Below are 25,723 nucleotides of genomic sequence, written 5' to 3' on the forward strand. Positions count from 1 at the left end.
AGCGTGTTCAGGCCCCCCTCCCCCCCTCCCCACTCCCCTTCTCATGACTCTGGGTTTGCTACTTAACCCTTTAAAGCCTCTGTCTCCTCATCAAGGAAAAGAGGCTTATAATTTTATCTCGTTAGATTGTTAGGCTTCAGTGAAATAAATCATGCAAAGTGCTTAGCACAGTAAGTACTTATGAAACGGCAGCTAAGTAGACAGAGGGCTATTTTAAAAAGACTGTATCTAGCTTTATCATACATTTATGTATTGATTATCTGATTCAGGAAATTCAAGCATGACAGTGATCCTCTTACAAATAGTAAGGCCTTAATAAAAAAATGAGAAAGGACTAGTTTTACCATTGTGGAGAAAAAACTAGTTAACCTCATTAGTAGTTCAATAAAAACTGTTAAAGAAGGCACTATACTGTGTGTACGTATACACACAAGTACATGCGTGCTTTTGAAACAGTGAAGTTCGTGTCCAGGGTGCTGTGATATTGGCCCACACATGGTTCTGCTGGCGGTGTAATGGAAACATATCTTTGGAAAGCAGTTTAGCATTAGGTATCAAGACCCCTATGTATACTAAAATACTTCGTTATTTCAACAAGGGTTTGTGTTGGTCACAACCAGAATGATTATGTAGGGTGCTCACAGAAGAAGGGTGCCACTTCTATGGGTGTATCAGGCACAGTGTGAACATGTTACTTCTGAGATCAGGTGTGGGCTTAGGGTTCAGGGCCTTCTGGCCATGTCTTGGAGCAGCAGTTGCCTGGTATACAAACTCATAGTAGCACCTTCAGCACACTCCCTGGACTCACTGGTATGTACAGCAGTGTCTTGTCCAGGCCAAGACAGAATGTCAAAATAGATATGTATCTATTACTGTAATTGTAATAGTAAATGAGAGAAGTGGTGACTATGTTCAACAAACTGGCATTTCATCCCTAATCTTCACATAATCTTCGAGATGATTTTTATTTTACAAATAAAGGAAACTGATGCTTAGGTAATTTAAATAAGTAGAAATCTCCATTTTACAAATAACACAACAGATGCTCAAAGAACTTAATAATTTTAAGTGGAAACTCAAACCAGGTCTCATTCCAGAACCAGTATTCTAAACCACTTTGCTTATGTTATGTTGTATCATATTATATTATATTGCTTTTTATTTAGGGAATATAAATTTTTTTCATATCTTTTAACTATTTTGTTTTACAAATTATCAAGATAATATTTTCCTCTTTTTTTTTTTTTGAAGATATTATTGGGGAATTGGGGAATTGGGGGAGGGAACAGCATTGGGGAATTGGGGAAAGAGAACAGACAAGTTGCTGTCCTTTTGTTCTTCAGTCTAGTTGTGAAGGACATTGCTTCACTGGCCCATGTTGGTATTATCATTCTGTTCTTCCCGGGTGAGGCAGATCAGTCGCCGTACATTGGACGGCCACTCACGGCGGATCTTGGCAGCTCACGAAAGCTCACAGTGGCTGCCGACCACTCACGGTAGCTCACGGCAGCCCACTGCATCCTATGCTGTCGCTGGTGACTCATGGCAGCCCAGCTCCAGGTCGAGCTGTTGGTCACCATCTTAGCTGTGGAGGGCGCAGCATCACTGGCCCATGTGGGATCTGAACTGGGCCCTGCTACTCAGAGCTGGTGTCCCAAGCCAACTCTTAACCAACGCACCACTCGGCCAGCCCCAATCTTTTCCTCGTGATGTGATTTTATTTATATTTACATGGACTATTAAAACATTTTGGATTTCCTTTTATTTTTAATTTTTACATGATTGGTCCTATCTTTATATTTTAAATTTCATATAGTACTTCAAATTACTCCTCTAAAGATAAGTAAGGTACTATTTTCTATATTTACAACTGATTTAGTTTTGAGAAATGAAATTTTAACCCATCTGGTATGTCTAGGCTGAGAGAGTTGAATTTCAATTTTCCTTGGGATGATTTCAGTACCATTTATTTATGTTAAATAAACTTTTCTTTTTTCATTGCCCTGTGATGATTACTTTACACATTCCTCACGTGGAATAGTCTCTTTGAGTCTTCTATTGCCTTTTTCTACTTGTCGAAATTCTGTTTATTTTTCTAAATCTATCTCAGTTACCAGAGCTTCATAAAATCTTTCCTGATACCTGGTTTCCATGCTCTAGCCCTAGCTGAAATCTCTTAATTGCCACAGCACTATCTGGAGATATTTCTCATGATACATCATATTTACCTTGACATTTTTAGTTGCCACAGTGAGAGTAGATGCTTCCTAGAGAGCACAATCTTTTTCATCATTGCATCTCCTAGGATATCCATTTTGGTATTATGTACGTAATAGACTTTCCGATAAATTTTTAGTATTTTTTTTTACATTTATGTTCAGTTGGACCTATTGTGATTTCTCTGTTCTCTTCTGACTAAATGTATATATATACCAGTTCCACACAATTTTATTTATTATTAATGAGTAGGTCTGATCCTTCTCATCTGTTCCTCTGTTTTTCAAAAAATATTTTATAGAGTTGCATGTTTCTTTTATCTCAGATGGATATAGAATAACCTTTTCAAGGTCTGAAATTAAAACTTAGATACTGTGTTTGTTGGAATTAAATAATAATGCACTTTTATAATATTGTTTGATCTGGAAACATGTCAATAGACCCTTTAACTCAAGTGCTCTTTTCAGTTTCTGAGATGGCTTTTAAGATTGCTTTGTGTATGTCAGGGGAACTTAAACAAATTGAATTCCATTAGATTTTATCAGGTACCCAAATGAAGAAGGAATGCAGTGTGCTTTGCATAACCAGTTAGACCTGTGTACCATCGTTTGAAATACTGCAGAGCTGTCCATGTGATTGACAGAATGCTATGAAGTCCTAACTCTTATGTTCATGTTTTGCTGGAGGCAAATAAATTTTAACACTTAACGTGAAGGACCTCTAGGTTTGTGGGTTTTAGATGCCTGGATTATCTGATTTATATATTATCTAATCACTATTTATGACCTGATATTTGATTTCTAGGAGTGGAAACAATTATAAGTGCTTTATTATTTTTGATTTATTAAGAATTAGGATAAATAGAATTTCCTCCAGGGTTTTATGCAAGTGGCACTGGTTTTTCTCCTGTGGTTTATGAAAGTGGCCAGCCAAGCCACTTGTTTTGTTTATTTTTGGGTGGCTGCAGTCGGCCTTAGGGAAGGAAATTTTTCTTTGGCAGAAAAAACAAAAAAAAGTGTTTATTCCATTTGTAGTAACATTGATCCAAAAGGAGCTTTTGAGGAAACGCAGAGTGGTTAGGTTTCGAACATAAATGGCCCCTATTTATCTCTTGATAGAGAAAAGTAAAAAGATTAGGACTAATAATATATAAATTTTACAGACAATACAAAGTTCTAGAGCAGAAGTTACAAATTGATGGTTCATCAACCAAATGTAACCCTCAGACTGTTTCTTTTGGCCTACTGAGTGTTTCTAAACTTACTTAACTAGTTGATAGCATGTAAAAAGTGTTTTACATGAATATCCAGCACTGGATCCCCTGCATTTTTATTTAGCATGGCATGTTGATAGCAGTGACACCCTTTAGATAAGAATACACGTTTGTGTGTCCTCGTCTGCACTTCTTACCTGGTTCTTGCCAACCCCATATGCATTTAACTTTGCAACCCCAATTCTAGAGGCTCTTGAATACAAAAGTAATAGTAGGTCTAATACTAATGCAGCTGAACGATGAACTTTGAGTTAACAGGAGACAGAATAGTAGGCATGAAGATTTTAGGTTATGAGTTTGAGTGGGATATGGGATGTGTGAGAAAGAGCAACTGGAAGGTGCCATCACCTGAGATGGGGGAGGCTGCAGGCAGATGGGATTTGAGGGGGAAAGATGAGTTCAGTTTTAGATGTGTTAAGTTTGAGGTATCAGAAATCTTAGTGGAGATACTGAGTAGGCAGTGGTATAAGGGTCTGGAGTTGGAGAGGAATGTCAGACTGAAGGAATGAATTGGAGGTGTGTAGATGATGCATAAAGCCGTGAGATGAAATGAGACCACAGAGGGAATGGAGGACCCAGGACTGAGCCCTGGGGCATGCCGGCATTCGGGGGGCTGGAGAAGAGGACGTTGGCCAAGGAGATTAGTTGGAGCAGCTGTGAGATAGGATGAAAGCAAAGGAGTGTGGTATCCTTAAGGACAAGTGTCTTGACCTGGTTTCACCCCAAAAGCAGAGCCTGAGACAGGGACTTTCTAGGCAGGTAATTTATTTGGGGACCTGTTAACAGGAAACAGAAGTTAGAAAACTTGAGCGAGTGAAACAGGAAGGAAGGAAGGAAGGTCAATCCAAGAGTGCATTGTTGACTGGTCCCTTCTGTGGGCAAGTTGGACTTGATCTTGAGAAGGCCCTCGGGGAAGACATGAAGAATATGACTCTGGTGGGAAGAAGGGGATAGTTATCTACCAGATCCCATCCGGCATTGGTCAGGGGGTGCCCACAGGGTGTTGGTGTTAACACCTTCACGCCCTCAGGGTCGTATGTCTCTCGACGGCTGAAGAGTTCCTGTGGGCAGAAAGTGTACCCCAGTGGTGCAGCTAAGGGAAGGTGCCCCAGCTGAGTGAAAATGTGAAGTTGGGCACAAGAGGTGTCCCAAGCGGCCCACCGCCTTAAACTCTCTGCAAAGCTCTGGCCTTTTAGTCCGGCCCACTACAGAGCCCTCAGAGTGGTGGCTGGCCACTCTGCATCACACCCACCGCAGGAGGGTCGGTGGGGTCCTTGTCTGTATTTCAGTCTTGTACCGCTATTCTAGGTTTTCCTCACTCAGCCAGCAATTCGGGTTGAAGCATTTTCGTGGTATACTGACCCAGACCTTCCTCAGGGATCAGTGCCTGTAGTTGCCTGATCCTTGGCGGGTTGTAGTTGCAGCTGCCCGTTTCTATTAGCGCTCCCACTGGGCATGGCAGCCCCAGTGAATCCCCTGGATTCTTACTGTACTGTCCCCGTTCCCACTGTGTAGCAGCAGCCCTAAGTCCTTGTGGTTGTTGGGGTCAGTTTATAGGAACCTCTCCGCCTCCCCCAGTATGGTATAGTAACCCCTTCTTTAGCATGACCAGGCGATAGCAGTTGCTTCGGAATTCTCCCTGTGCCTTCTGGCAGGAGCTCCTTCTATCCTCCCCTAGAATCAGAAATTCTAATCCACTGGTATCTAAGGTGGCCAATCCTACTTCCACCTGTTGGTTCCTGGGCCCATGTTGTGTTTCTGTTTCTGTTTCTGTGTTTTTAATGTCAGAGACACAGCACCATGTTTCAGCCTTCAGAAGACAGCGTGTGGGTCAGGTCATGTACCACCTTGGAAGGCAGTGCCTCATCCCTCAAGATGGTGCCAGGCACTTTTATACATAGGAATTGTACATTTGTGAAACCCAGGACTCTTGGATTATAGAATAAATAATTAGGGAAAGAATTCTCACATAAAGGTGATTAGTCGCATGTGTCTTCTCAGGGTTGTGAACTAGTTTGTTTACAGTGGCTGTAATTGCTCTTAGTTGCAAAGTTGGAATAAACTTATCTCGAAGATTTAATTTTACCTAAAATTGTTTTAGGCTTTGAAATAGGAAAACCATTCCTAGAAAGGACTTTGTGGTTCACTTGAATTTTGCCACATGTGCCTTTGGTAAATAGCAGGTCATTGTCACGGACTAGAAGGATCTTGGTACCTATAGTAAAACTGACATTTTAATAGCACACTGCAACTGAGTGCACTTAAACTGCGATAAGAGTAGAGAGACATGCCTCTTGATAATTTTAGGCCCCTGTTACAAGAATAAAGAGTTTTTACTATTTTTTCCCCTTGTTTCCTTCTGCTTCATAAGCTATAATGAGAACTGTGTACTTTTCTTGGTTCACGTATTATTAGTCTTTGAGGATTTTGAGGTTGATAGCGAGGGTGTTTTATCACCTATGGGTGTTTTCCAGGGTGTAACATAAATGTGACATAATGCCTTACTCTTAGTAGGTCCTCTGTAAATGGTTGAGTGACTCCAAGGACACACACACACACACACACACACACACAGCATATACTATGTGTTATGTGATAGCATTCATGAACTTTATTGTTAAAGTTAGTTTTAATAATTAAACTTGTTTTAAAGTATAATAATGTTTTAGACTTTCTTCCTTTTTTTCTTTCTTTAAACAGATAGAGGGACGAGAACAGAATCACCAGCACTGGCTGAAGGTAAATATGTCTGGGGGAAATGATTATTGAAATGCAGATGAAAAGTTATGATTTAAATATAAAACTACATTGGCTAAGCATGATTGAAAGAAAGTGTTCTCTACGTGATACTGAACTGCTTAAAATGTATTTAGGAAATATATTGTTTAGTGTCTGGCTTAGAATAGGAAGCACTGGGGAAATGTAATTTACTTAGACGGTTTCTTTACAGCTTTCTTTGAATAGGAGAGGTATGTGTTTTGGTTTTTGTAAAAATTTCTTTTTAAGTCATTTTAACTATCACCAGTGTGGCTAATCAGAATAGACCTAAGCCATAATTCTAGAAGCTTAAACTATTTATTTATTTGGAAGCCAGAAGGGAAGACTTCTATCTTAATAAGGTACTATCTTAATAAGAATTCTACCAATTATTGGTTTTAGTCCCTTTTGAAAAGTCTTAGAAGTAAAGAACACAACAAAAAATAGTTACTGTTAAAGGGCCCTGAGTACTTAAAAATTTATAATCCTGTAATTGTTTTAATTAGAACAAGTTAATGGGTATTTGAAAGTGTAATTTTTCTGTACACACTTTGTGTTCTTCAAGTGAAAATGGTCAGCTTAAAATCCTTTCGGTGTCCTTCCAAGTTATAAACAGATGTTTACATTTCAAAACTTGCCTGTCATTTTATTAGAACTGACATGACAGTTACCATCATGGTCCTTTGGAATAGTCATCCCTTACCTGCTTTGCATGGACAGTGCAGAGATTCTCACCCGTTCTTGGTGCCATGGACCTCTCGGTAATCTGGTGAGGCCTGTCACTCCCTTCTCAGAATAATGATTTTAATAATGACTCCTGATTTTATGACACCAAATACACAGGGTTAAAAAGTAAACCTGTTATATTGAAATATAGGTAACATATTAAAAATACAAAGTTTTGATAGAGTAATACGCATATGTATGCTTCTTACATTAGAGAGTAAGCTTTGGCGACAATTCTGTTAAGTACTGTCATTTTAAATAGTGATGAGTTTGCAGTAATTGTAATGTAATATGAAAATACCTCTGATTTCTATTGATGACAGATTCATAGGTATTTCTAATACTACTGTGGTTTGTTGCTGTCATCTTGGTTGAAGAAATCGCTAAATTTCACATAATGGTTAGTGCACAGGTTCCCTTCCACATTCCCAGGTCACTGAGTTCTTTCTCTGGACCCCAGATTAAGAACACATGGCATTGGAAAGTCAGCTAGACCTTTCTTTCTCTATCCTATTTGAGTAAGTGTAGATTTTATGTTCCGTATAATTAATCCTAAAGAAGTCGCATTATACATCCACACCTTAAGAAATATCCTAATGGTGCAGGCTAGAAGTTCTTGAAATAGCTTTGAAGAAAACTTCTGTTTGCTGGTTATAATACTTACGGAAGCCACAACATATTATATGGGAAAGGGAGTAGAAGATAAGTGTTAAGCCTGGGAGAGTACCGCTCTCCCAAGAACTCACCTTCTCATTCAAGGAACGTGAAATACACCTGTAAAAAATAAAATAGTGTGAGATGCTAAAAGTTTATTTAGAGAAATGTCATAATTAACTGCTATAGGAAGGCAGCACATAGTAAGTGCTCTGATGCTTGTGTTATGGAAACAAGCAAAAAAGGTCAAGACTTATAAAAATCCAATGTTTTCCAGTTACTTCAGCAGTATGAACTATACAGTGATCAATTTGCCAGCCTAAGTTAGGAAGAGCCTGGAATGGTGTCACTAAATTGAATATTTGTTCAGCACTTTGTAGCTGACTACAAATAAAGGGAATGGTAGATCTATTGAAATTTGGTAGATGGCAAAACCAGCACAAATATTTGTTTTGAAGGGGACATGGTGGGGCACCTGACTTCTGGAGTTTTTTGGTTGTGGTGCTTGATTCTTTCTATCAATGTTACCTGGCCCTGATGCCGTATTTTAAAGATGTTCTCAAACGCCAGGGTCATTGGATTAAGTCTCACTTTTTAAAAACTATTTTGCTGCTTTTGCCAAATCACCAAATTTCTCTAGTCCTCCATTCCTTCTTTTATAAAATTAGAGAATTGAGCTACACGATTTCACGTCATGTCATGACCCCTAGATAATCTGGGCCTAGATTTTCTGTTCTTTCTCATTCCCTTCACTTCCTTCCTTTCTCTTCTCCTTTCTCCCTGCTAGCACCTTTAGACCAATGGTAAAAATACTCAAGTTAGGTAAGCCAAGTTAAATGATTTGAACTTCGGTTTAAACAAATATTGCTCTTGTTTATGCTAGGCGAAACTTTAAAAGCTATAATTATTAGATAATATACTTAGTTTATAAAAGTTTATATGATATCTACATTCTGCATTTGGTCTTCCTTGATGGTTTGAAAAGTCCATTTAAAATTAATATGCTCCACTATAAGAAAAAAATGGATCACCTCCTATATTTTTTTAACCAAGTTTTTCTTTTTGTTTTTGGGTAAATCAGCTTTTACAGTTTTACTTAGTGAAAGGTATCAGGCCTTGTCATTTGAAAGTAGTCATGGGATATGATTTTTCAAATTTACTCAGGGAATCTGTCTCTACTCTTCAACTGAAGTAAAATATTTTTACAAATACTACAATGAAAACACATTTGGTTATAATTACCATCTCCTCTGCAAGATGAAAGTGTAATGAATGACCTCTGCTGGAGTCTCTTTAGCATTATAAGAGATACTGATTTATAAATGTAGAGAAATTATTCAAGTACATATCTTAAAAATTATGATTACCAAGAAAAAGAAATTTATATTTTGTTTTTGTGCTGTTTGATTATGATGAGCCTGGAGGAGTTATATTTTAGAGAATGATTTTAATTGAAATTCAAAAACAAGGGAAATACTGGCTGTGCCCTCCTGTAATTTCACTGTATAAATTTCTTTTGTATGCCAGGCTCAAACAGAAAGACCTGACAAATGGTAGAGAAATATTTAAGGACATTTCTTAGTTACCATCTGTCATCTTTTCTTAGTCATTGTATTTCTGTTCTTAAATTGTTTTCCTCTTAGAATTTTATTCCTAATTTAGAAATTTTAATACTAGTATTGAATTAATTTCTTTCAGGAACAATTGAAAAAATTTTAACTCTTTTTGGATGAATTACGTGTGCTTTCATTTATGACTAAGAAGCAATATGGCCTAATGGTTAAGAGAACTGTTAGGAGCCACATTCGTGTGAGTGAGAATTGCAGCTTCTCTGTTTACCTTGAGCAAGTTACTGAATCCTTCTGACCTTCAGGCTGCTCAGAAGTAAAATGAGGGTTGTAATGCTTACCAACCTCATAAAATGGCTGAGGATTTTCTAAGATAATGCTTTGCATATACTGCTTAGCATAGTATGTGGCACACAGTACGATCTCATCCATTGACTTTTACTTAGTACTTACAGCACCCAAGTCCCTCTGGGAGGTGCTTTGGATACAAAGGTTAAGTTATAGTCACACTCAAGGAAAAATGGTTTTATTGCCCTTAGCTCCTTCAGTCTGTAATGTTTAAGAAGGTCCTTATGATGAGTATTTCCTAAGTAACCCCTTCCAAACTTTGTTCTCTTTCAGAATCTAAATCCTCATAATTGTTAGACAGGAGAGATCTTGTTTGTAATTCTTGCATATGTGAGTGGGTATATGTATATAGTCTGATGAATAACTTTCTTTTGACCTCAGTTTAATATATTTAAAGATATTTCATATATTTAATGGGTAGGCAAATGGCTCAGGAATTGTTTAGTTTGGTTCCAGTAGGCCAGTGAGAACTGGAACAAGTGAGGAGAAATTAACAAGTGGGTGAAATTCAGCTCAGTACAAGCTTTGTATGAGACCCTTGAGGGCAGGATTCATGTTGGAATAATTGTGCATCATTTGATCATTGGCTGAAGTTTCCAAAAAAGTTTGTAAAAGTGGACTGAAGTTTAAATTCGAAGTCATTTGAAAACAGAATGGCTTACTCCTTGGGTGTAGTCACGCAGAGTAAGTATTTAAGCAGACGCTTAGATGGCAGCTTGGCATGGAGGTTGTAGAATAAATTCATACTGAGTTTAGCTGGTCAAGCTTCAGTATTCCATTTTAGCATTTTAGTCAGTTTGGGCTGCTATAACAAAGTATCATAAATTTATTTCTCACATTTATGGAGGCTTGGAAGTTCCAAGATCAGGGTGCCAGCATAATTGGGGTCTGGTGAGGGCCCACTGCCATCTTCTCGCTGTGTCCTCACATGGTAGAAGGGCCAGGGAGCTCTCTGGGGTCTCTGTGAGAAGAGCGTTAATTCTAATTCTACTCATGAGGGCTCCGCCCTCATGACTTAATTACTTCCCAAAGGCCCCATTTGGGTGTCAGGATTTCAACATATGCGTTTTGAGGGGACACATGGTAGCATAGATAGTCCTACCTGGTCCAAGATTTTCTTATTCATTGATGATTGGATATAAAGTCATTCTGCTTGATGTCTTCCACTCGACATAGTGACTGTTTCCTGTTAATGTTAAGAAGAGACCCCAATTGCTCAAAACAAAGTAAGGGATACCTCATTTCAGAGAATACTTTATCTTTTAACTCAAATCATGAGAAAAAGAAAGTAGAAGGATGAATTTTAAGAGCCTCTTAACCAGGTTAGTCATAGTAGGATAACTAGGATTGATGCTTATTCCTGTACAACAAACCCTGGCAGATTTCCTTGTGTATCATTTATACAAATTGAAAACAGAACAGTACTGTGTTGTTTATGAGTACATACCTTTGTAGTAAAAATTCTTAAATATGTTTGGAAAGGAAGCATACTTTGAAGTCCTGATTATGTTAGGAGATTGGAGGAGAGGAAAGTTGGTTGGGGGAGGTTGGGATGGTTAACTGCACAAAAGAAGTAGGGAGGCATCTGAAGCAAATAACGGCAAAGTGTTACAGCTTTATCTGGGTGGTAGAACATGTGACTATGATATATTTTATGTTTGAATTGTTTCCTAATGGAAAGAAATAGAAAACAAGAAAGAATCAGCCCCTTTGGGAAGCCTTTGGTTAGGCGTACCTTCTTCCATGTATTCAGAGCATTGTTTACAAGCTTTTCTGTTTGAAAGCAAGCCACACTATTTCTTCTGGCCTCTTCCAGTTGTCTGTGAATGTCTCAGTGCCAGATACTCAGTGTCTGTCACAGTGGTTGGCAGACAGGAGCTGAGGAAAGGTTGTTTGATTTAAAACAGCAACAACCACCATCAGGCACTGTTAACTCTAGATATAGGAATGTCCAGGTTTTACATAGGGAAGGTTTTATTTACTGATTATCTGTGCATCGTCGCATGTGCATGAGAAAGAGTTCAAGTACCTGAATTCTAATCCAGTCGTTTTTGTTGAGCATCTTAGAATGAGTCACATGTGTTCTTTGAGCATCAGTGACTTTACATTTTAAAACCTTTTAATTATCGATACATACAAAAGAATACATGTACCTTTGTTTGTAAATTTAAAAATCTAGAAATAAAAAGTCTCCCATAAACCCACCAGTAGTTGAAGAACTAGAAGGTTACCCAAACCTTTGAAGTTGCCCAGTCCTCTCTCCCTAGAAATAACCAGGACCTTAAATTTTGTGTTTATCATTCCCTTGCATTTTAATATATGCGTGTATATGATTTTTTCATGGATTTCAGAATAGTGGTAAGTTTTAAGAAAGTGAATTCAGAATATTGTTTTTAATCTAATGATCATATTTTTTCAAGAAAAACCTTCATAACAAGTCCTTACAAAATTGGTAGTTTTGAGTTATGCTTTTTATTCCCTCTACATTTCCATCGCACACCGTTCTCTACACTCCTAAGTTACTTACCTTGGACCTGTACTAGCCCTCTCATACCTTGTGTCTCTACCAGCTGGGAGACATTGTAGCAGGAAGCATTTCTTTGCATTCTTGTTCTAAATTTGCAACTGAGCAGTAATTTGCTTGGGTAGTTTAATTTTTAATGGCTAGAGCACAGAAGAGTACTAGTCATTTTTTTGAATCATAGAGATGCTGTGACAAACTGATATAATACTTTCTCATTATGGTTCACTTCCATTTAAGGAGCTGTATTGGTCTCCTAATTTATTATAATTATTGCACATGGCCAGGCATTCTAGTAAGTCTTTTATTTAAGATGGCTTAAATAAGATTTTTCATTTTAAAATCTTAAATCTAAGTACATCCACTAGATGTCAGCAGTAGGAAAGATGCAATGTAACATGCAGAATCAGCCAGACGCAACACGAGTGATTCTGTCTAACAAGTACGCTGACTTGTGTAAGTCACATGTTTTGTGATAGAGTCAAGAATAGAAATCGTCTCCCAGTTTCCTTTCCATTGTTCATTTATGTCACATCTGTTTAAGGCGAGTGACTTAACTCCATGTAATTACTAGACTAATAAAACACATTGATCTCGACATGTGCTAGGGCTTCACGGGGAGATTTTAGTACTGCTTTGGGGCATTGTAGCTGGGCACCCAGTAATACCGGGATCCTGCTTCTCTGCCTTTACATTGCGCACAGGAAGGAGAATCAAAGGATCACTCTTAATAACTACACTAGAACCTGATGATGATGGATTATAGATTAGGTCCTGTTACCAAGGTTAAGGATTAAACTACGGTTTAGAACTTCCTCTATATCAGTCAGATTTCAACCAGGAAAGCAGAAACAGGGGATTTTACATACGGATTTATTTACATAAGTGTTAGAAGCCTGAGCAGAAAGAGGAGGCTGAGGTCTGAGTGTTTTTACTCACAACACTTCTGACACCAATTCTGAACCGTTTTCCAGCACCACTTCTGACACCAGAAGTGTAGGCCCACCCCCCACACACATACACACAGCAGTCAGTTCTCAAACTCTATAGACAACAAGTGAGTGGCCTACAGTTCATTTTGATTCTGACATGAACTTTATGGAGTTAGTGTAGCCCCCATAGGTGAAGGGCTCTGCCCCACAAGCCTGCCCCCGACTCCAGATGTCAGTTGCAGGTTCCAGGCCTTCTGGCCTTTGACCAACCAGCTATGAATTGGGGGTTTCCATGACATGCTTCTCAGGTTCAATAACCTGCTACAATGGCTCACAGAACTCTGGGAAACACTTTGCTTCCTAGTACCATTTATTATCAGGATTTTATAAAACGACACAGATGAACAACCAGATGAAGAGGTGTATGGGGTGAGGCCTGGACGTGTCCTGAGCACAGGAGCTTCTGTCCCCGTGGATGCATGTACCAACCTGGAAGCTCCTCAGACCCTGTCTCATAGGCGATTCCATTGTGTAGGCGTGACCGATGATAACCGCTGGCCATTGGTGGGCAGCTCAGCCTTCAGCCCCTTTCCCGGCATCAGAGGTCAGGAGATGGGGCTGAAAGCGCCAGCCCTCTCCTCATGCCTCCGTCTCACTAGTAACCAGCCTCTATCTTGAAGCTATCTAGTGGCCTGCCAAGAGCTACTTTATTAAATTAAAGGGGCTCCTGTCACCCAAGAAATTCCAAGGGATTAGGAGCTCTGTGGTAGAACTGGGATAAAGACCAGATATGTATTTTTTATTTTATTACATGAGGTAACTTGGATATTAATGGTAACCACAGGAAGCACATACCACTTCTAGAGCTGGGGGAACAAGAGGGAAGACATGGGTTAGGCAGAATTGAGGAGCTCAGAGGAGGAACCACGCAATCTGGAAGCTCAGACCTCTGCAGGGGGCCTGGCAGCGCCACTCGCCACTCGCAGTTTCACAGGAAGCTCCAACCTAGAGCCTGAGCTGTATTTTGCTGACAGGAAATGCTGACAGGGCTTGAAAAACAGAAGGAGGGACCGTCTTTCTTGTCACCCTCCAGCATCGCCTCAGTCCCTCCCATTGATGGAACCTAATGAGAAGTGAGCTGACCAAGTAGTCTGGGCGCTTCACAGAGCAGATTACAGCAGGACTGGCGTGGGGGCGAGAGAGAATGGGAGCAGCGTCAGGGTCCACCGTGCAGACTTCTCGGTGTTCGTTTATCCCTGTTGGTCGACGCTCACCAATGACGTTCTCGTGCTTCCTCTCAGAGCCCTAGTTCTTGGATAGCTCCTGCCCAGAGTGCCCAGGGGGACAGGTGGATGGAATAAAACTCTATGACTGTAGAGTCTTGCGGGGGATGTTAAGTCTCCTTATTTTATCAAGTTCAGTGGAACGAGGGGTGGTGAGAGAGTTCCAAGTCCTGGGAGCTCAGGCTCGGCTTAAGCATGTTTACCACGCAGCTCAGAAAACAGGAAGCGCAAGAGGAAAAGGGAAACCTGGGCTGTGCCACTTACAGAACAAATACTTGTTGCCTAGTCATTGTCATTGTGCCAAAACAAAAGCTACTGTTCAGCAACTTCTCTTCTGGGGAAGATGAAGGGAAAGAGAGAAGTGAAGCAAGTGTGAGAAGAAGGTTGGGATATGAAATACATTTGCAGGGTGATGAGTAGAACAGATATCACAAAGGCAGGAGAATCATTGCAGACACTATGGGCAGGCTTGCTTGAGTTGGTTATTTCTCTCGTTATCCTGGCGCTCAGCTATTGGCGGTTTTCACCTTCTTATATAAAGTTAGTATATACCATCAGCTGCCGTGTTCCTAATGCGAGTTGCAGCCTTATCAGAAGATGAGAAGAAATTATGATTGTACCTCTCCTTAAAACTATTGTGTACCTAACCAATCCTTCAAATAAAAGAAGTGCCACTGGATCCCACCTATTTACAGTTAATTCCATAAGTTTTTATTGAATATTTACTCTGCACTGTGTTGAAGATTTACTTTGTATGCTTGTATCAGAGGTACACCAAATGTCAGGAAAGTCAACATTCAGCCAAGGCCAAAGCCGAAAATCATAAAATAAACTTCTCAGATACATTAATCGGAAAATTTCTCAAAATTTAATGGCTACAGTATTATTAATTTTAATAGATTTTGAAAGATTGACATATTGAAAATTTTTTGTTCTTACACTATTGTCAGCTGCTAGGCTATTCCTGGGGTCACTGCTGTTCATTTGCAATATTCAGTCAACGTTTGCTTTCAAATGGTGATGTTGCAGTTTCATGGAAGTAGTTCTACAAAAAGACTTGTGCAGTTTTTGAAAAAGGTGATGCCTGAATATTTTCAGAAGCAGATGTGCTGAGTGAGGTTGATATGTGGCTTTCTTTTGAAATTTCTATTTTAACTTGTACTTGCTGCTTTATGCAATCACTTGAGAAATGTTTATCCTTACACCTGAGGTCTACAAATGTGGAATTGGAGTTATGTAACTGGCTTTCAGGATAGCAACACCGTGTGGATTTCTACTTGCCTTTCAACTTTGCTCTCATCTCATTGCATTATTTTCTGTGTAGTACATTAGAAGGATCTTTTCAGCACGTGTCGTGTAATGTTTCTATAGTTGCTCTCTCAGAGCATGTCAATTTAGTTATTTTTTTTTAACAGGTTCCAGCAGGTGAATTACTTTCTCTGAAAGAACCATTGCTTATTAGTAATATCTTTTTGTGTTGGCATTGTTATTATCTTCAGAGTACGATATTAACACTTCTGTATGTTAAAGCAGATTTTTAAACACTGTAATAACTGCTTGGTTGAGTACATAACATAGCAACTCCAGGATCTCTTGTATATCTGATAGTTTATCTTTGGAAGGAGAACTATGAAAATGATTCACTATTTTTTTGCTTATGCAAAATATTATATTTAGTTATACAAGTATTACAGTGTATTATAATGAGTTTGTGAACACACAACTGAAGGATGTGAACAAAATCGAAGCTTGTGATTCCTCGGTCCTGTATCATTCCATTGTCCATGAAAATATTTTTCATTACTGATTTCTATTCTTTTAATATTTCTTCAGATTCACAGTACATGCTGTATGAGAACCAGAAATTTCTTGGTAGACAAGTAAAGCAGAAGCATAGTTGAAATTCCATATTAACCCACCATCTTGTCAATTTTCAAGACTCTCATTTGTTTCTATAGGTGTGAATGTCTGAAAAGATAGAGCATATTTAATATTACTTAATATTTTAAAATAAGTAATATTTTTATGCATAGCAGAATATAATTCAGAAACTCTTTATAGTAATATGTTTTCTAGAGGACCTTTCTGCCTAGGATTCAGAGCTTGGATAAATATAAGAAATTTTTTTTCTTTATTAAAAATGGTTAGCAATTTCTGATGATCATTTTGGTAAGTTTTTTTTCACATTCACACATTCTTAGTCACCATAAATTGGTAGGTATGAAGTTGTACTAAAGCATTTTTATGAAATCTATTGTTTTGAAGTTTTAGTACAGAGAACAAAGTATGTTTTTGGTATCTGTTTCTCTCATACTTCATCATATTTCTTCATATTCTTCATTCACTTATCTGTGTTGAAGATGATAATGAATATTGGCTTGATTTTGGAGTTTGTCCTCGTAACATTTTGAGGTGGCCAGAATTGACACTCTACTTTTAATTCTTTTTCAGAAGATGTGAAGAATTCCCGAATCGGATTTTTTTTTTTTGGAGGACCTGTGGTCTAAAGGAAATTAAATAAAATTTGAAATTTAAATTTAAAACCACATTTTTAAAGTTTATTTTGTTTAATGTTATGAATGCTGTTCAGTTTTACAAAGATCAGAATTATGATACAAGCTAGTTTCCATTCTTATTTATATTTTAGAGCCATATTTATGGCTGTAGAAGGATAATATTATGTTCTTCCTCAGTTATCTTAGCAAACTGTAGACTTTCTTGATATTCATATTGTCTGTTAGTTTATTTCTCTAATTAATATTTCAAAAATTCTTAATAGTTGTACATAAAATCTGTGGCTTTTACAGAGACACACACAGACAGACACCAACTCTGTTTTCATTGATTTGACCATTTGACTGGGAAGGCAATGAGCTCTTTCTAAATTCAAAGGCTTTTTTTTTTTCCCAACTCAGAGTTTCCAGATGTCAGTATTTATTTTGGTCTTTCCTCTCCCCTCTTTGGAATACTCCTGTAACTTTACAGACCAGTTGTTGTTTCTGTGTGTGTTTTTAATCATGTGGTTGGTTACTCAAGAAATACTTTTGACTACCTACAACATCCATGGCATTGTTCTAGGACTTGGGGATAGCGTATTATACGAAACAAAGCCTTACCTTCTTCAGGTTCACCAAGCAGGGGAAGACAGCGAACCAGAGGAGTGAGTATGTGTTAGATGGTCGTGACCATCGATCGGGGAAGGCGCTAGAGGAGAGGGGGAGACGGGATTGGTCACGAAAGCCCTCTCCGAGGTGCTCCGGTTATCAGTGGCCTGGGCGAGGGGCAGTAGCTTGTCCTCGAAGGTCTGTGGATAGAGCATTCCGGGCCAGGGGTAGATGTTTCTTTTTCTGGTAAAAAATGTAGTGAGATCATTTCTTCCATGAGAGGATAGAGAATAGATGGGGGGTTTGAGGAGATTAAAAAATAGCCTTGTGGAATGGTCCCCTGGTAAAGTGGGAGAGTAGGTTGACTGGAGTGGGATTGCAGACAAAACAGGATGTACTTCTTGTTTGTGGTCACACATTTAAAGTAGTGATTCTTAACAGGGGGTGGAGGGGGGCAGTTCTGTCCCGTAGAGAAAGTTGGGCATTATCTGGAGATGCTGGTTGTCACAGCTGGGGGCTGGGGTGATACCCAGGTGTCTGGTGGGTAGAGTCCTGGGGTGCTGCTAAACATCCTACAATGCTCAGGACGGCCCACACAACAAAGAACTGTGTACTTCAAATGTTAATAGTACCGATTTGAGAATCCCCGATTTATAATGAAGCTACTCAGCGTGTGGATGAGTTTCTCTTCCGTCTCATCTCCCACCCAGAAATATTTACTAAGTTTATAAACTGGGTCTGGAAAAAACTGACACTAAACTAATAGAGCAATTCAGATTGTATTAAGCCTGCTGAAGGCATGAGAATAAGTTGGGTGGTATAACAGAAGATAATGGGCAGGGGTGTAGCTACTACTGATAAGACGAGTGAGAGCCTGTCTGAAGAGGGGGAATTTGAGATGAGGCCTGAAGGATGAAAAGAAGCCAGGCGTGGAGGATCCTTGAGGCACAGCATTGTAAAGCAGCTGAGCTTAAAAGAGTAAATGAAGTAACAGCATCTCTAAGGAATTTTCTAGAAAGAGAGGAGAAATAGTATATTAACTATACTGTTATAGTGTGTAGTTGTGTTTCTTTTGGATTCTATTGTTCTAACTAAGGAAATGTCTTTTCAAATGTTGTATGGGAAAATGGTCCAATATATTTATTAAGGGCCTCTTGTCAGCTCAGAAATACATTCCACAGACTACCGGCCAGGAAGAGCGTGTTCCTTTCCAGATAAGTCACCAACTCTGAAACAAACATGTAACATAAGAGCTCATTGTCACAAAATTCCACCAGAAATATTACACACAGTTCAAGTAAATTACATCTGGTTTCTGTGTATTAATTTTGTGTTAAATTTCTTCTTCGCTTACTTAATAGATATTTGTGGTATTTAGCTTAAACCCAAGAGTTACACTAAAAGTTATTTGAAAGAGAATTCTTTAGCTTCCTCCTAAATTTAGGTTGTAAGACTTGCAGTTTATTATTCTAAATTATATTTATCATTTACTTTGAAATAGTGTCTCTAAAATAATCAGTAGTGTTTTGAACCAAACTGTATATAATCTGAAAAGTCTTTTATATCTTTTAGTATTCTTTATGTCAGATTTATGTATTCATCTGACACTTAGAAGTCTTATTAGTCAGAACTCTTTTAGATGCAAATGACTGAAACCCAACTCAGCCAAACAGAAAGGGGAAATTGGTTGAAAGAAACCAGAGCATCTTAAAACCAGAGGAAAATCTAGCGACTTAAACTGAGGGAAATGACAGCTGGAGCTTGGGAACAAGTAGAATCAGAAATTAATGCTGTTAGGAGACTTTCTGTGACTCTCCCCTGCAAGTTGGCTTCATTTTTTGGTGACAGACTGGCTTCTCTGTGGCAGGAAATATGGCGCCACTGCCTCCAAAGCCTCACGCTCCATAGGTCCTGCTCCTGGGAACAGATCCCGAGGTCAGCCAGGCTCTGCAGCAGCCACAGCAGTAGCAGCCGATGGCCAGGCGTGATGTAAATGTTTCGCTTCTCTTCACCAGCCTGAGGTGATGAACCCTCTGCAGCAGATGTGCATTATTATGTACATTTCATGGGTGAGAACAGTGAGGCGTGGAGAAGTGAGGAGTCTTGACTAAAGTCACAAGGATGCCAAGTGGCAGAGTAGGGTTTGAACCCAGGCAGTCCGGTACCTACCAGAACTGACAATTGGCAGTTATATCATAGTCACTGAGATCAGTCACATGGAGGTGATGGAAGGCTTTGTTTTGTTTATTTTTGGCTGAAGAGTTAAACTATGCAAGACAGGGATATAGTTTTAATTTTTTTGTTTATCCTTTTAAAAAAAGATATGACAACTGATATTATAATGAACTGTTTTCAGATCTTTGAAAAGTTTCATGAATGTTTGTTCAGGGAGACACACATGGTGTGTGTTGCCCACGCTGCATCTGTCCTGTGTGCTGTATGGTAGAGGGACTTGCTATATTGGACCTCATTGTACTACATCGGTGCTTCTCAACCAGGGGTGAGTTCGCTCCCCAGGGGTCCTTTGGCAATACCTGGAGTCATTTTTGGCTGTCACAACTTGTGTGATGAGTTGCTACTGGCATCTAGTGCCTACAGGCTCAGGATGCTACTAAAGATCCTACCATGTGAGACAGCCCCCCTTCAACAAAAGACTTATACAGCCCCCAATATTAATAGTGCTGGGAGGTTGAGAAACCTGTGCTAGATAAACTGGGCTGTTTTCAAACTAAGAGTATAATTGGGATGAAGAGGCAAGAACTCCTAAATCTGAGCACTTGTGGAGAGTGAGTGGACCCTGACCAAGTAGGAAGCAGGGTGTGTGGTGCAGGGTCACATTAGCCGAGGGCTCCTCGAAGGAAGGACTAAATAAATAGTAAAGAAGTTTGCAGGAGGGCATGGAGGAAAATGGAGCAAATTTGGCTAGTTTCGATATTTTCTCTGAGGATCAACTGTCTGCATACAAGTAAAAAAGTAAGGCATCTCTTCCAGCTCCCTCCCTTCTGTACCTGATGATGCTCTCATAGGATTAATTTTAGGACAGCATTTCAGCAATGTTCTTGACAAAAATGGGCTACAAACGGGCTTTGTGATTTACTCTGATTTATAACATTGAAATTGATTTGAATGGAAGACTGATTTGTATTCAAAGAAATAGGGCCATTATTGTTTTTTAAAACTTATTTTGTGGTTTTTGGGCTGCAATGATAACAGCCAACATTTATTAAATGCTTTCTGTGTGCCATATACTGTGCTAAGCCAGTACCTGATCTCATTGAACTCGCGTAATAGCCCTTTAAGATAGTTACTCTGATTGTGTATGTTTTACTGATGAAGAAAATGAGTTCCAGAAGGTTAACTAGCATTCTCAAGGTCAGACAGCTAGCCAGCTAGGGTTGGAATTCTGCTTGGATTCCATAGACTCAACTCCTAACACCAAGTGGTGGGCTGCCGTTTTCCTCTTAAAGATAGTTACGTCTTTTCTCATGCTTATTTTCCATCCATACATTTTAGTAACACTAGGCAATTATTTGTATATTTGGTCTCAGTTCTTTTTAGTAAGAGAATTTTTATGTGTTTGGGAACAGATAGTCCATACATATTCGAAAACTTTTTTAAAATTAAAGCTGTGAAATATTCCATTTCCAAGTGGTTCTCCCAAAAATCTATTGAATAAATTTAGTAATCAAATTGAGGCAATTATTTGGATGTGATGATTTTGGAAAAATGCTTATATTTTATATATATAAAAATGGTTGCTATTGCTAAACTTTTTACAATGTATAAGATGAAATAGTTCCTTCATAGTTTTTATCTCAGCTAATCCATTTGTGTAAAACATTGTATAAAATCTTTGCAGTGAAATTTTGTATAATAGAGATTTTCATATCAAAAATAAGATCGATCCCTACCTCTCCCATTGGGGGAATATCGTTTTAGAAGAGAAGGACCCATCATTATTTACCAAGTTCGTGAATAAATTAGATGGCTTTTCTAATTTCTAAGAAATGTGTGTGTTAGTCCAAAGTTAGACTCTGAATTCGAAAGCAAATAACTGTTACACGTATACTGTTATTTCCACTTTGGGAAGTTTAAAGTTAGGAACGTATGCCATTGTCAGGGGAATAGGTGGAGGAAAGGGGGACAGCACAGGTGGCCAGAAGGGCTAACTGTTTTCAAACTTCTTTAATGGGGGATGAGTACTAAGGTGTCTTCTTTCATTGATAAAAAAGACTGTTACTGTTATGTTTGCTTTAATTTTATTTGCCAGCAGTTCCATATTTGAGAAAAAGTATTGAGATTGGGGGAGGGGAGGGGAGGTTACCTGTGATACCATAGCAGCTTCCAGGTTTGAACCTGGTTTCCTGGATGTTCTGACATCACCTTCCACCTCCATCCTCACGGAGTCATAGCAAATTTGGGGGCAAGATTTGTGCCAATACCTTATCTTTTCCATTTTTTCCTCTACAAACTTACGAAGTTGTGGTAATTGCTGGCTCTCTTTGTATTGGTTTGCTATGTTAACTTTTAAGTTACATACTTTGTATGGTTGTATATAGTTGATATTGTTGAATAATCTGTGAGTTAATTAAAATAATTAATATAATTATAAATAATTATAATCTTCAGAGTATAGACGATGTAAGAAATACTGGCTTATGTGTGCTAAAAATTTTTAAATAGGTCATTAATTGATAACGCCCTTCAATTTTTAATGGTTAAATGTGGTTTGAATACTGTCTTCCTTGTGTTCCCAATAGGATTTGATCTGCAGAAGGAAAATATCCCTATTATTTCAAAATGATGGTCACAATATTTACTTATTTGAGAAATCTATTTTGATGTTAATTTAAATAGAGAATATATGCCTCGAACATTTTACAGCGGTAACATTAGCATAGATTCATCAAATGTAAATATTGCAAGTTATATGTAAAAATCTAATCTTTTTGCAATTTTGTTTATGTAACTTTTTGATATGTGGAAAAGAGGGATGCGAGCTTAATTCAACTCAGAGCCAAATGTGCTTTTGTTGTTTCAAATTTTCGATGCCAGAAGCATATACACCTGCACCTGTTGGTAATTACGAGCAAGCCAGCCTTTGCCCAATCCCAGGCCTCTGCTTAAAATTTTTTCACTGGAACTAAATGATGTTGCCATTTTTATTTTTAGGTTTGCTGGCATGGGTAATCTCATTAAGGTGCTAACCAGGGACATAGACCACAATGCAGCACATTTTTTCTTGGACTTTGAAAGTAAGTCTCTTTAGCCCTTCACAGCTGGTGCATAATGGTAAAGGTGAAAGCTTGATTATACTCACACCGCAGTGAAGGCCAGCCAGAATATTTGTTAATCAAATATGGGGAATCAGAGTTTGCATGATTTTTTTCTTAATCGTAGGCAAACATCACCATCATATGTATAATTCTTTAGTTTTTCATTTGCTAAAATCATGTTGAGTCTGTAGCCAGTGCTGTCCTTTCATTAGTCCATGAAGCAAGCAGCCTTATGATGAACATTCTAACAGTATGCCTTAGTGACTATGCTATCATCCTACGAGTATTTTATAAGAAATCAGAATTGTGCTGCATATCCAGAATCAAGACTTAACCTCCACAAATTATTAACAATCCAAATTTGGTTAGAAATACACGCTTTATTTTTAATGGCATACAGGAAGTAAGTTTAACATTCTGCTGTCTTAAGGTAAAATGGAAAGGTGAGCTGTGGCCCAAACTCTTGACATTTGGCTTTGAAATAAATTGTTTCCGTGCAATATTAAACAAGATTACCTGTGAATAATTTTCAATCAGAAATTTCTTTTTCAGAATACTAGCACTATTGGAATACTTAAAGAATCTTTCATTATAAGGCCATTAATGAACCTTGTCTTGAGAACTTTGAGAAGAATTAGAGCAGCAATTGTGCCATTGTGTACAGGAAAACCACATTTCCCCCCTAGGTCCTACATACCAACACCTTGAGAACCCGGTTGCTGCCTGGCAGAGCACAGTCTGGGTAACCTGAAGGACCAATTCATGGCCTAATGAACATTTTCCCTGTTACTATTGAAAAAGAATAAATTTCGGATGTTCTTTTTTATAAAGGGATATTTTCTCTTTTCTCATTCTTGTCTTGACAGGTACCTTAACATGGGGAATCTTCTTAAAGTTTTGACATGCACAGACCTTGAGCAGGGGCCAAATTTTTTCCTTGATTTTGAAAGTGAGAAGATGATTTTATATCTATTTCTGTTTGCCTGCAGTAGACTGCGTTTGTCTTGCACTAAATGAATGTTTCCACTTTGCCATCTTCTTAACTGCTTTGCATGACTGAGCTATGAATTGTTTGAGTAAAATTTCTGGTGCCTTCTAGAACTGGAAGTCAATTTACAGATTAGATGGTGATAAAATGCTTTCATTTGAATTTTTATAAGAGATTCATATCTCTTAGTTGGACATTATTTTATAATTTGAGATCTCTAATGAAAACATTTGAGATTCTCTAATGAAAACATTTTTACGAAAAAATTTTAGTGGAAAGGACAAATGCTACTTCAAGATTTGTTAATAGAAAGCAATATTTGGGGAAAAATTATGGCAGTTGAGAAAAATTAACTATTAACTCCTTGTACCTTTTGAAGTATTTTAATACAAATCTGTTCATGAAGGCCATTCAAAGCTCAGTAATTTGGGCATAATATTAAAAGGTAAGTGTGAACCTTAATTATTTAATCTTTGCAGATAATTAATTTGAAAAGTTAAGAAACTCATTATATGTATGTATTTCAGGAATCTATTTTTTCTAAGTAAATAAAAAGAAAAATAATGGGTTCACAAACCTTTAAGTAATTTGCCTTCTGTTTGTTTTATGTTGCATGACCTATTGTAATATGGTCTTAAGAGTGGCAGGTAAGTGTCATTGACCCCCATGCATGGTGAAAAGCTTTTGCTTTTTTTGGCTGTTGCTATTGCTTTAGCTTGTCTGGTTGTCAAATTGAGAGGAATGATATTAAATTGATGTTTTAGTGTGAATGTTGCTATTTTTAACCAATCATTAGAAAATTGTTAGGAAAGGGTGAAGAGACAGCCTTTACATTGTAAATCATGCGATCCCCCTGCATTATCACCAAAGATGAAAACATGTAAACAGATTTTTTAAATACTTAAAATGTAAGATCTTTTCTGATTTTAAAAACAAAATAAGCAAATCCCTTAAAATACCCAGAGAATCATTGCATTTTCCATCAACTTCAGTTTATGTGATATGCAATTCACTCTACTTCATGAATAATTCATATATTTTTTTTTCTTTAAACCAGGATAGTTCATATGAACACATCAATTTATAGCTTATCTCCATTTTATGGATTAATTTATGGTCTCTGATATTTTTCTACTTTTACATTCCTATAAATGTTCTGTTATGTTTTGGGTACTGTCTGCAGCTAGCAAAGAGCAGTAATGTCAATATCAGGACCATAATAAATGGCTGGGTTTTTAGGGGAACATGTCATTAAATGACTTGGTTTTCTTGACCCTTCTCAACAATTTAACAGTGCTGTTTTAAGTGCATGTTTAGCATGAATTTTAATCCGCTTGGGGATGTTGAGCAGATTGCTGACTTGACGATTATTCTTTCAGATGAGGCCACTTACATTACAGCTGTATTTTAGTTTATTTGCATCTGTTTCAAACTTGGTCTTGTATATTTTTCTGTTGTTCTGTCTCCTTTTTACTCTGTTTCAAATTCCTTACATTTGCAGAATCTTGGCTTTGATACAGTCAAGATCTTGTTCAAGACTTGGCACTTGATCTTTTTATAAACCTAGCAGTATGTTGTGGTGAAGTGAGAAGCATGAATTTACTTTAGTATTTAAAATATTATTTAGTCTTGGTTTTACAGCGGGGTGGGAGTGGGTTGGGGGAGGGGGTTGGATCATCCTTAAAATTTAAATAGCTAATTCAGTGGCAGGAAAAGGTTAAAATTGCTAACAACATTAGCAGCAATAGCCAATAATGGAGAATTATATAGACATCAATAAAGCAACAACAGCAGTTTGCAGCCAAAAAAAAAAAAAAAGGAATTATATATAAAGCATTAACTTCTTAAAGGCAGATATAAATTTGAAAATATTTGTTGCCTATCAGCCAATGTAGAACTTTTGGTTTGGCACTTACTCATATGCCATGAGAGAAATTCAGTGAGCGCAGACTGTATACTCGGCCAGAGTTTGCCTGGTGTTTCTTATTTACCGTATTTGCCGGCGTATAAGACGATTTTTTGGCCCTGAAAAATATGCCTCCAAGTGGGGGGTCGTCTTATACGCCAGGTACACTT

The 25,723-nt window shown here is 38.1% G+C and overlaps 1 protein-coding gene across 1 annotated transcript in view; it reads left to right on the forward strand.

The window, feature by feature from the left end:
- CYRIB (CYFIP related Rac1 interactor B) overlaps positions 1–25,723 on the forward strand; it is an 84,363-nt gene that overhangs the window by 21,887 nt on the left and 36,753 nt on the right. Inside the window, exons 2-3 of the mRNA XM_019643428.1 lie at positions 6,191–6,229; positions 23,526–23,608. Of these exons, the coding sequence (XP_019498973.1) occupies positions 23,536–23,608 (73 nt within the window). The 5' untranslated portion in view covers positions 6,191–6,229; positions 23,526–23,535. The remainder of the gene's footprint in view (positions 1–6,190; positions 6,230–23,525; positions 23,609–25,723) is intronic.

This window comes from Hipposideros armiger, unplaced genomic scaffold (genome assembly GCF_001890085.2).
Source record: "Hipposideros armiger isolate ML-2016 unplaced genomic scaffold, ASM189008v1 scaffold_78, whole genome shotgun sequence".
Lineage (NCBI taxonomy): Eukaryota > Metazoa > Chordata > Mammalia > Chiroptera > Hipposideridae > Hipposideros > Hipposideros armiger.